Source organism: Lissotriton helveticus, chromosome 2_1 (genome assembly GCF_964261635.1).
Source record: "Lissotriton helveticus chromosome 2_1, aLisHel1.1, whole genome shotgun sequence".
NCBI classification, from domain to species: domain Eukaryota; kingdom Metazoa; phylum Chordata; class Amphibia; order Caudata; family Salamandridae; genus Lissotriton; species Lissotriton helveticus.
Window position 1 is genome coordinate 2,103,561,660 of NC_136059.1, and position 12,774 is coordinate 2,103,574,433.

The 12,774-nt window shown below is 46.8% G+C and overlaps 1 protein-coding gene across 2 annotated transcripts in view; it reads left to right on the forward strand.

Annotated features, from left to right (window-relative positions):
* Nucleotides 1-12,774, forward strand: part of GALNT7 (polypeptide N-acetylgalactosaminyltransferase 7) — a 597,040-nt gene that overhangs the window by 155,123 nt on the left and 429,143 nt on the right. For both annotated transcript variants that reach the window (XM_078677071.1, XM_078677072.1), the window contains exon 2: nucleotides 9,860-10,320. In XM_078677071.1, coding sequence (XP_078533197.1) covers nucleotides 9,860-10,320 — 461 coding nt within the window. The remainder of the gene's footprint in view (nucleotides 1-9,859; nucleotides 10,321-12,774) is intronic.

Below are 12,774 nucleotides of genomic sequence, written 5' to 3' on the forward strand. Positions count from 1 at the left end.
GACGACTGGTTGTTGAAGGCGGGCTCGCCCCAGACAGTCGTCCACCACCTTCAGATGACGGCAGACCTCCTGCACGAGCTGGGGTTTTCCATCAATGTGCCGAAATCACACCTGTGTCCCTCTCAAAAGCTCCTTTTCATCGGAGCGGTTCTCGACTCGGCGCAGTTTCGGGTTTATCCTCCGGAACGGCGAGTCCGGGATATACAGGCTTTGATTCCCATCTTTCAGCCGTTATCCCGGGTTTCGGTCAGGTTGACGCTGCGGCTGCTGGGGCTGATGGCTTCCTGCATCTTTCTGGTGCATCACGCCCGGTGGCGGATGCGGGCTCTGCAGTGGGACCTGAAGTTTAAGTGGGCCCAGCATCAGGGCAACTTGTCCGACCATGTCTTGATCTCGGAGGGCACTGCGAGACAACTGCAGTGGTGGCTTACGGACCGCGATTGGGTCAGAGGCAGATCCCTCTCCCTTCCCCAACCGGAGCACGTGGTTGTGACAGACGCGTCCCTCCAGGGCTGGGGAGGCCACTTGGGAGAGGCGGAGATCAGAGGCCTCTGGTCTCCGGCGGAGTCCCGGCTCCATATAAACCTGTTGGAGCTGCGGGCGATCAGTCTAGCACTGAAGGCATTCCTCCCCTTTGTCAACGGGAGTGTAGTGCAGGTGTTCACGGACAACACCACCGCCATGTGGTACTGCAACAAGCAGGGCGGAGTGGGGTCGTGGACCCTTTGCCAGGAGGCTCTGCGTCTCTGGCAATGGCTGGAACGTCAGAGCGTGACTCTGACGGTTCAACACCTGGCAGGTTCTCTGAACGCCAGGGTGGACGAACTCAGCCGTCGGTACTCGGTGGATCACGAATGGCGTCTGCACTCGGACGTGGCGAAAGGCCTCTTTCTGCAATGGGGAGAGCCTTGGTTAGATCTATTCGCCACAGAAGAGAACGTGCAATGTCATCAGTTCTGCGCGTTGGAGTTTCCAAGACTGCACTCGCACGGCGACGCCTTTCGGCGCTCGTGGAGTTGCGGTCTATTGTACGCCTTTCCGCCTATACCACTTCTGCCCAGAGTGCCGAAGAAGATCAGGCGCGATCGGGCCCAAGTTATCCTTGTGGCTCCGGACTGGGCTCGAAGGTACTGGTATCCCGAGCTACTCAGCATGTCAGTCGGTCCCTCGATCCGCCTGCCCCTTCTGGAGGACCTTCTGTCGCAGCAGCAGGGGACGGTCCTCCACCCGAACCTTTCCAGTCTCCACCTCCATGCGTGGAGATTGAGCGGCGACAGTTGAGGCCATTTGACTTGCCTCCTGAAGTTTGTGATGTGATTCTGGCAGCCAGGCGTCCCTCCACAAAGTCGGTATACGCCTGCCGGTGGAACAGATTTGTGGCATGGTGCACAGCAAAGGCTGTTGACCCTCTTTCTGCCCCTCTCTCCGAGGTTCTCCTCTTTCTTCTCTCTCTTGCCCAGCAGGGGCACTCTGGGCACTATCAAGGGCTACCTTTCTGCCCTTTCGGCCTTTCTAAGGCTGCCTGATCAACCTTCTTTGTTCAAGTCCCCAAAGGCATCACGCACATGTATCCACCTGTTCCGTTTGTGATGCCTCAGTGGGACTTGAACCTGGTTCTGACCTTCTTGATGTGTGCTCCCTTTGAGCCACTTCATTCCTGTCCTCTCCGTCTCCTGACTTTAAAGACGGCCTTCCTGGTTGCCATCACCTCTGCCAGGAGAGTGAGTGAGTTCCAGGCTCTTTCTGTCAAACCTCCTTTCATGTCCATTCATCCAGACAAGGTGGTTCTGAGAACTAGACCTTCTTTCCTGCCCAAAGTAGTCTCTGCTTTTCACATCGGGCAGTCCATCACCTTACCCTCCTTCTTCCCGCCCCCGCATCCTTCAAAGGATGAAGAGCGGCTCCATCGTCTGGACCCAAAACGTGCGCTTTCATTTTATATGGATCGCACTCGCCAGTTCCGGGTGGATGACCAACTGTTTGTTGGCTACGTGGGTGCGAAGAAGGGACGGGCAGTGCATAAACGGACCATCTCTAGGTGGGTCGTCCTGTGCATCAAAGCATGCTACTCTTTGGCTCGGAAGGAGCCTCCTGTTGGGCTGAGGGCCCATTCCACTCGGGCCACGGCGGCTACTACTGCCCTGGGCCGGGGAGTCCCTTTGCAGGACATTTGTCAGGCGGCTACGTGGGCCTCGCTGCACACGTTTGCAAGGCACTACTGCCTGGACAGTCAAGTCCGGAGGGATGGCTTCTTTGGCCGTTCTGTCCTCCAGGACTTTCTGGTGTAAGCTGTATTGGTTCGCAGACCCACCACCGGGGTTGGTATTGCTGGGGTATCTATTCTAAGGTAAGGAATCTAATACTAACCTGTTTCTTTCAGATGAACAAGTTACTTACCTTCGGTAACGATATATCTGTAAGAAACAGTAGTTAGTATTAGATTCCTTACCGCCCCACCCATCCTCCCCGTTCTGCGAACTGATACATAGGGTTAAGGTCATCCCCTTCAGGGCCCTAGTTTCGCATGGCACCAGTGTTGGTTCTTACATGGCTCTGCGTGTTCTGGCGCGGAAAAGCTGTGTGCAAAGAATTGACGTCAGCGCGCGGAGGCGGCGTCTATATACTCCAGCGACGTCATCACGGCGCACGACTCCGACGACGGACGCGGAGCCGCAGGGGACGCCTGCAGACGACGCCTACCGGCGCGCAGGGGTACTGCTACGCAAAAGTTTCCGGATCCAGACTGACGCCTGGGGATATTCTAAGGTAAGGAATCTAATACTAACTACTGTTTCTTACAGATATATCGTTACCGAAGGTAAGTAACTTGTTCATTAAGAATTTTGGGTTTGCTTAGTTCTAGTGATCGCCGCACTGTTATAGGCAGGCCCCGGGAATATGCATGCTTTTATTGGGTTTGGCATGTGCATCGAAAACACAGAGGAGCTGCAGTTTGCTTCATGCTCGCATTATTAGTAAAGCAGTCATTAAGTTATTATGGGTTACTAAAGCATGGGCTAAATGAAAATGCAATATTGTAGCACAAGACGTAACCTTCTGTAAATATCTGATCTCCATGCGTGTACCCTCGCATTGCAAAACGTTGTATTTAATACGTTCTAAGATCTCAAATTATTAAGGGCCAGATGTAGGTAGGCAAATACCGGTCGGTAAGGGCCGAAATTTGGTAATTTCGTCCGTTACCGACCGGTATTTGGAAAATGAGATGTAGGGGCATGTTAAAATACAGATTCGGTAATTTTACCGGATCGGTAAAATACCGAATCGGTATAATTACCGAATCTGTATTTTGACATGTAGGTAGAACTGTAATCAGTGCTACAGGGGTTTTAGAATTCTTAATTTACCACCAACTAGAAGTTGGTGGTAAATTAAGAAAACCCTTTAAAAAGCATTTCTTTTGCTTTTTAAACAGTGCCATGGGCATGTATGTCTGCAACATGTGCACCCATGCACAATTGAGGGGTGCAACAGGGTGTCAAAGTGACACCCTGTCCCCCTTGTAAATTCGGTAAATTTACCGAATCGGTATTTATCGATTCGGTAATTGACATTGATCCCTATGGGCCTCAAGGCCCATAGGAGTCAACGGCAATTACTGAATCGGTAAATACCGATGTATTAATTACCGAATCATACTGATTCGGTAATTAATTCGGTAAAATTACCTACATCCCGATTGCCAGTTCTTAAATACCGAATCGGTATGATTCGGTATTTAAGAATCAGTAATCTGGGATAACCTACATCGGGCCCTAAATAAGTTAATGCGCAATCTGAATTTATTATTTTATTGAAACATAGTTGGTGTCTGTTTCCTGAATATCGCCCGAATATCATTCACATAACGTGATCAAATTTAAAAAGTTATTTATAAATATGTCCTTCTTTTTGGTTCTGTCCTTTTTTGTTTCCCTCGGTGTTTGTTGCATTTTTCTCTTACTCACGTTGTCACACAATGGGTCAGATCATGTAAAGCGAGTACTCAAAGTGATAATTTAAGGCGTGGTCTCTGCCACAGTTCTGGACTGACTGATGTCTTAACCAGGCGAATATCTAGAGAAGCTGTATTTTCGACAATAGACAATGGTAAATGGTTGTTTGTCACTACATCTTTAAATAAAATGTGTTCCATTTGGCCTAAAATATAGCTGTATTTGCTGATCTTTCGAAATAAATTACAGAGTACAGTGGAAAACAACACAGTGGCAAAAAACACAACAAAATAATAAAAGAATAAAAATATAAGAGTGCAGCATACCCACCACAACACAACAATAATGCAATATGCATCACAAACACACAAGCACAAAAGCCAGCACAATGCATCACAACCATAACAAAATGAAGCACAACAAATAAACATTCTCTATCATATAGATGTAAAATACATTGTTACCCTTTGTCTAGCATCTCTTCTCCAGCACAAAAAACAGATTATAATAAACTAGACCAGTCTACAAGTAAACGGATCACAGTAAACTGGATGTGCCCCAAAACGATTCAGAGAGCACTTGAAACCTGCCCCATCGGTTGACATATGCGGAGTCACTAGATATAGATGGGTCAGGAGAGCCAAATTATGTGGCAGGAGTGACCGAATTATTTGTGGAGGAATGGCAAATTATAAGGCAAATTATGCTCTGCATTGTGTGAATAAAGAAAAATTATAAATCACAAGCTACTACATTTTTTGTTCTCAAGTGGATACAGCTTTAGGTGTCTTGTCAGCCAGGGACTTTCATTCCTCGCTATACATTAGTCTGTTCAAGTGTGTAGGAAGCCGGCTCTGTATACACTATACCAAAAATCGGTATAGTGCACAGAGTCCAGGGAGACCCCAAAGGTATGGCAGAGGTTAAAGTAGATAACAACTTACTCTCAATTTAGTGGTAGCTGGGCTGAACAGTTAGGCTTATCAGAGGGTAGTTTGGTGCACATACTCATCCAAGGCAGAACCCCACACTCAAAGACTGATTCTAGGTCAATGTTTGCATAAAATTATTACTTTTGTTACTTTTATTTCTAGGAACTAAGTTGAACTCCGCTGCAAGTAAGTATTTTTATTCAATACATTCAAATTACTGGCAATAGATTTAATTAGCATCAGTCAGTACTTTGCATGTGCAAGAAATGCTTTATAGTCTTGACAATGCTTTTGTGCTTGTCAATCAGAAACTACAATACTAGGTACACTGCGTAAGGGTCAGTTTACAGTAGGTAATGCAACACCAGCTGCACTGGTGTGACCGGTTGCAGGGTTCGCCGAGCCCAAGGCTAGTCAGTGGAGACTGTGGGCACCTAAAGAGGTCCGTGGTTCAGTATCTACGATACCGGCAGTGATAGTCACTCTCGCGGTCAGCGGAATGCAATAGAGGTGAATGAGATTCAGTAGACTGCTAACACTGGTACTGTTGTGGTCGCAGTCAGCGGGTCACCGTAGATCTAAGAAAGGCACTACCAACTCAGCAGTCGTGGGGATGGAGATGCGCTGGGGATGAGGGGATGAAGGAGTTCCCTCGAGGCTGTACCCTCTCGTAGAGGCTACGGTCAAGTAGGATGGGCAGAAGGAACTGACCGGGCCACTTGCAGGAGGGTACAGGCTCTCAGGAATGGTGCTGGGACCAGCTTGGGTTGTTGATCCACTTCGTGGAGGCAGGTCAGCTGTGGTGCTTTCTTCTGGCAGGGGAGAGTCACATCAACACAATTGTTTTGGGAGGTATCTGGTGTTTCTTGGAGGCCTAGCAGGGTTTCTGGAAGGACATCTGGTCCAATTGCCGAACCAGCTACAGGTGGCAGGGTTCTTATCGGGTTCTTTCTCTAGCGGTTCAGTTCCTGGTCCAGCAGCAGTATTTTTCCGTCTTCTTCTTTGGTCCGTCCAATCTAAGGAACAAGGTGCAAGGGAGCCCTTAAATACTACATCTAAGAGTGTTACCGATGTTGGGGGGTGGGTGGGAGCAGTAGCCAATTGCCATTGTCCCCTAGGGTGACTACACTCTTTGGGTGCCTCCTCCATTTGGGGAGAGGGGCACATTCATGTTCCTATTGGGCCTAATTCTTCAATTCAAGATAGAGAATTTACAAGAGAAGGGCTCACCTCGGCTCCTGGCGACCCTCTGGATGTTATGCCAGTTTGAGGTAGTCGCTCCCACTCTGCTTACTAATTTTCCCACCTATCCTGCCGCCAAAAGTGGGGCCTAGACATTGGGATGGGCATCTCCACTTGTTGGAGCTGCCCAAATCAGCACATCACAAGGTGATAGCCTTCTAGGCTCACCGCCAAGTGTTAATGTTCCTGCCAGGGGGAGGCGTGAAGCACCTCCATCCAGAGCAGGCTTTGTTACTGACCCCCAAGAGCATACAGGCTCTCACCCCATGAGGTCAGAAACATGTCTGGTGGTGGCTGGCTCACAGGGACCAGTCAGCCAACACACTAGAAGTTGGTAGTTATGCAGGGAGACTTTAAGATGCCCTCTGAGTGCATTTTATAATAAATCAAACACTGGCATCAGTGTGGGTTTATCATGCTGAGAAGTTTGGTACAAAACACCTCAGTATTTGGTAATGCCATGATGGAGCTGTGGAGTACGTGCTGACAATCTCCCAGCCCATGTACTCAAAATTGCTTCACTACACTTACAATGTCTGTGAACGGCACAGACACTGTAGGGGCATATCGCTATGTACAGCTGTGACCCTTAATTGTAATATGGTGCATCCTGCCTTAGGGCTGTGAAGCCTGCTAGAGGGGCATTGTCTATGCCACAGGCAATGTTGTATAGGCATGGCATGTCGACTCTCTTAGTTAAACCACAGCACAAAGCCTGCAATGGCAGTGAGTATGTGTTTTGTTACGGGTCCTGTAGGGTGGCACAATACATGCTGCAGCCCTAAGGGGCACACTCTGGTCACAAGACTCTTGGTACCACTAGTACCTTTAACAAACGACTTATATGTGGGCCAGAGGTGTGCCAATTGTGAAAACAATGGTACAGTTTAGGGAAAGAACACAGGCACTCGGAACCTGATTGGCAGGGATCCAGTGCCCACTCACAGTGTAGGGGGGAGGGGCGTTTACTGCAATAGAAACCCACTTTCCTTCAAAGTGTCATTCAGGTTTGCCTCCGCGTCCCCTCACTGTGACATCCTGAGCATGGGTCAGCCTACTTCATCCATTGGATGTCTTGCACTGTGAATGATGACATTTTGCTTGATCACACCCGCACATCTGTGTGAAAAGAAGTGCACTGCACTGCCCAGTTTAGCATGCCAGGGCTGCTGGGTCACTTCTTTATTTTTATGTTTTGTATATTTTTGCTCATCTGTTTTGCCTATGTTTGAAAATAAAATTCATTAAAAATTCATGTTTGCCAAGGCAAGGCTTTGCCTACGCTTGTTTCTTGCTGGAGTCAAAAGCCCTCCCCTGTCCTTGAATTGGAAGTATTTACACCATGTAGGTGATATGTTCACGTATTTAGTACCTGAACATGGCAATCAACACTGAAAGATTAGCAGTTCTTTTTTATAAACTGTCTGCCTTGGCAGTGCCCACCTTTTTCGCAGTTTTAATAGTAGTTTTGCTCTTGAGTTTCATGCAGTTTGTTTAGTAAAAATCTGCAAGTGATGGTGGAGTACATGGCAAGAGCTGCAAATGCTCACATGAGCAGAAAGTGACGAGGAACCACGTGATTCTAGTGGCCCTGGTTCAAAGTTTAAACAAAATTAAGTGCAAATACGCGCGGGATGGAAATTTGGTCACAGAACATGTTAGGGTTTTCTTTTTGTGTCTATTACTGTTTTAACTCTTCTACTGCTTGCCTGTAAATAAAGTCCTATTTTTCACTGATCTTATAAAGCTGACTGGAGGTTCAGTTTATGTAGGCAGTCTTGACCTCTCGCCCCCCCCCCCCCATTGTGTATATATGGATACATACAATGAATGCTGACAAGAAGCCACACTGATTGCTCCAAGAAAAATCTCCAGCCTCACACCTTCTCACCTACATCCACATTACTTTTCCATTCTCTTGACTTGCTCGCTTTCTCTATTTAGATATTTTGGGAGCCCTGATGAGAATCCATCTTATCAACAAAGATTTTCTCATCTGTGTATCATCAGAAATTTCTTCCACCCTGTTTAGAAGGGCAAACCAGTACTAAATATGGACTTGGTTTGTAGTAGTTTTAAGTAAGACTGCAATGAGTAACTAGATGTCCAGAGCTGGTTGGGGTGAAATACGCTAAGGAGGCATGTTACGGGCGGACGCGCATAGGAAACAGATCTCTGCCTTTTCACTCAAGGTTTATCTCCCTTGCTCGCCTGGTTTCTGCTTTTCATCTCCCACCACCCTTCCATCAATAGCTCTGTATCATGATCCTAGCGTTGCTTATACTCGCTGCATAGGGAAGCTGCTCTCTGGTAAAGATAAGTAAAGATATGTAGTCACTTCTGTCCTTCGAAACACCTATCAACAGTGCAAGGTTCTTCTAGTCAACAACGCAGTGTTGTGTGAGCCTCCCCTCTTTCCTGGCTTTTGCCTCGTCCACTGAGGCTCTTCACAAGGGACTCTGGGACACCTCTAGCCTCTTGTTAGTCTGCTCTATACCAACCAGGTTTAATGGAAGGCTCCTCTCACTTTAACCCCCAGCAACTCATGTTAGAGGGCTACGGCGAAAGTAATGACGATGGTCTCCCTAGTCAAAGCCTTTCCTTATTTCTGAGGCAAGTGAGATGAACTTTCTAGAAGGCACACAGCACGAAGTAGCACATCTACCACTGTTTCTACTTCGTTGCTTCCGGGTACCAGATGGATACTTGGGCTTTATGGGAAATTAAAGAGGGAAATGGATTTCTTTTGGGTGAGTCCTTGTGAGCTCGCCTTTCTCGTGCAGCGCCCCAATTTCCTTTGACAGTGTGTTCCACATGTATTTACTCTCTTCAACGGCTATCTCAGTGTTCTCTGGATTGAATCTGTAGTCCTAGAGGGAGCTGAAGGTCCTGATAAATCCACCACAGGAGAGGGTCCCTAGGTGTGATTCTTACAGGCGCCTCCTTTATTCTTAATGAACGAGCGCCGCTGTGCATAGCAGTTATTCCACTCTGTGCTTATGGTTAGGCTGGGTTGTGTGCGGTTTACAGAGAAGCAGTTAATATTCAATCTACTTGGCTTTGCACCCCTTTTTGCCTGCATTCATTTGGTGGAGATGACTTTACTTGTGCTTAATGTGGAATCGGCCCAGAGAACTAGTAGCACTTTCGGCTACACAAATGGAAGGGTAGTATCTCGCCACATTCATGTGGGCTTCTGTGCTCAGCAAGTCACTACAGAACCAATCCCCGCCTTTCAAAAGTCCCGTTATCAAAAAAAAAGTCCTATTTGTTCAGAGAACTCACAACTTAAAATCCTCTTGTCACTGAGTTATGAGTTAGCCATAAGCTACTGTGGTGACTAAAAGGTCAGAAAGATCCGGGGTTTTCAGGAAAACATCACCTCAACTTCCAGCCTTGCTTCAAATTCAGGATTTCAGCTTATAATGTATATTCAACTTGTCTTAATATTGCCCCAAACACCCCAGCACTTCCAACCAATCTACACAACTGTCTTGACCCCTGTCTTCCTTCTGACCACTGTGCCACTAGACTTGGGTCAAACTGGGTGTCACACGTCTTTTACATAATAAAAGATAAAATATCTGCTGGCATACAACAGTAGTTTGCTATGGATATTAAATATTATAAAACCACAAAGGTGATTCTATTTGACATTTTTGCTTTGAGTGTCTAGTATTACTTCACCCGCTGTGCACTATGTTTAAAGTTATACCCTTTGTGTTCCAGGAAGAACCACATGCCAAACATCATGTTCCAAAAGAGGATGGAAACCTTCCACCAGCCAAAAAGGATAGATTAGAGCCTGTCGTACCTTGGCCACACGTGGAAGGAATGGAGGTGAACCTTGAAGATATTCGAAGGAAGAATAAGGTAAAGGCTGATCAGGAGAATCCAGAGGCCAAAGCCAATCAACACAATATCATGCAGCGCCAGTACCTCACGTTCAAACCCCAAAAGCATGTCTATCGTGATCCAGAATTAACGGTGGGAGTGTTGGGTAACTTGGAACCCAAAGAACCTGAGCCTCTAGGAGTTGTGGGCGGTCCCGGAGAGGAGGCCAAGAAATTTGTTTTGGGGCCAGAGTACAAGGACGCTATTCAGAACAGCATCAAAGAGTTTGGTTTTAACATGGTAGCAAGTGATATGATCTCACTGGATCGAACCATTAGCGACCTGCGGCAACCAGAGTAAGTAGATGCATATATTGTTAATATCATGTGTGACGTTTGATTATACATGCAGAAATAGATTAGGCGTCATTCACTGCCTACTACTCAGGTAAAAACACAATGCAGATGTGGCATGCTTAAATGAACATTTCCAGTTTCCTCTAGCTTTTCCAACAATATCCAATTTTTCCAAAACATGTGTTAGTTTAAAGCATAGGATCAATCTGTGATTGTCGCAAGTTCCAAAATGAGCATTTCTTCTTTGGGTACAATGGTGTTTTCCCATGTCAAATCGTCGTGGAACTGTAAAGGGAAGTGTTCGATAAATTATTATGTAATGACTAAGATGAGACATCGTTGTGAAGAAGTATCTGCTCACCTTAATGAAGCCTTATCACATTCAGCTAATGAGAAGGTTAAGCCTGCTCCGCCCTCCGTCCCAACACTCTGTGCCTTTACTTACCTATCCAGCCGCACTGTAGAGCCACTTTCACCACAAAGTAGCCCTTAAGCTACTGGACTTGGACGCTAGTATCTGGTCTAACACCCATGCCCTGGTGGTTCGACACAGACCACCCTCTGGCATTGGCAGCACCAGTGTAGGATTTGGGTAGTTGATCCAATGGATATTGTGGGCATATTTCGGTTTCGTTGCAGGTACTCCGGGAGATATGTAGGACACTGGTCTGCAGGAGATCGGAATTCCAGGTCTTGTGTGTAAAGTCATTTTTATTAAGCTTAATCACTTTTTCAAAACAAAACACTAGCTGTGTCAATAACCCGTATTAGAGCAACATCTCTTCAAAGAAGAATATTTTTGCCATCTTTGCTGTGTACACCACATATCGTTTTTTTACTATAAAAGCTTCCCCCACACCCATATCGAAAGAGGGATAATGGGGGACAGGGAACAAGGAAAGAGTAATCTGAACATCATAACACTTCAAAATTCAAAATACCTACATCAACCGGTCTCCTAAGGCTAAAAAAGGAAGCATCAATGTATCCAGCCAATGCACGTAAGTTTCAATGATTAGTCCCAAAATGCCTTTCAAATCTCTTTTTGTGTTGCCTCTCTGGGTTCCTACTGATCGTCTGAAATGGCTGTGGCTGCGTCCACCTGGGTAAACACCGGCCAGTGACCCCTCACATCGAACCTTCAGTTTCGCATGAAGCTAAAGTGCTGCCTTGTACCCCTAATCAATCAGCTGATTTTTAATGCTTTGCGGGTCTTATGTCCTGTTTTGCGTTCAGATGCTGTAATGAAAAAAAATCTATAAATATGCACCCTTCATCTAGGCATCTTTCTGTGACCTGGTGAAACACAGGACCCTTTCACGTTTTGAGGTTGAGCTTAAATCAGCAATTACCCCTGGATTCACAGCCTCTCCTCATGATGTTAGTTTCAAGCCTACAGTTCTTGAGAACAACAAGTGCTAGAAGGAGTGTTTAGGTAGAGCCTCCCTCTCTAGAAAACTCTGGATTATCAGGGTGATGGATTCTGTGCCACCACCCTGCATAGTACTGCTTAAATTCTTGCAATTTTCCTGATCTTTGTTCTAGAGACTCTGTCTGAGTCTGAAAGTGGGTTCATGTGGGCACTACACACTGAATGAATGAATCATTTGGGTGAGTCTTTCCGCCTTCTTCTAGCCCTACCAGCAAGAATTTCACTCTGTTTTCTTCAGGAGACCCTGTGTGTATCAGTGTGGATGGATTACATTGAAGGTACTTAGCATAGGCAGGATTTGCAGTTCTCCTACTGAACTGTTGTCACAGCATTCTTTTAGCCCGCCTCCTGGTTCTGCACCCATGTATTCTCGTCCATAAGTGGCCCCTGGGATAATTAATTCAGCTTTCCTCCTCCATTCCCAGCTCTTAACTTCTTTGGGAGGAATTGCAGCAGTGAGACTAGGCAGGGACAAGCTATGTAACAACATTTTTCGGGTTGCAGCTGAAGGCATTCTGGCTCGCTCTGGAGTCTACACAATTTGGCAGTCATACAGTGGGGTCCTCTCATTAAACCTGCTCCGGTCTGGGAGCCTGTGGTACCTGTGTGCTTCCCCTCTCTTACCTTCTATGCCACAGGCCCCACTGACAGGCATAGTGAGATTGTGCGGATGTGGTCTTCCAAGTGCACTCTGGGTGGTGTCCACAATCCCTGTACTGTAGTTATTACAGGGCAATTTAGGCTCCCTACGAGTGCATGCCATCCGGTAGCCCTCACAATTTAAAAAGTTGGGCTGGCTGGCGCCTCAAGAAAAAGGGGAGCCAAGTCCTCAGCCTCTCATTGGTCAGATACTTCATTTCCAGACTCCTGGTGGCCTAAACTACTACCATGCACCGCACTGAACGTGGAGAAACTTCGTCTGCCCACCTGTCTGTGAGTGCTTTCTAGGGGCACATAAGTCTCAGTGTCGCCAGAGCTTCGTAAAGGAATGCCCACACAGTAGGTAGCCTGGCCTTCCCTCC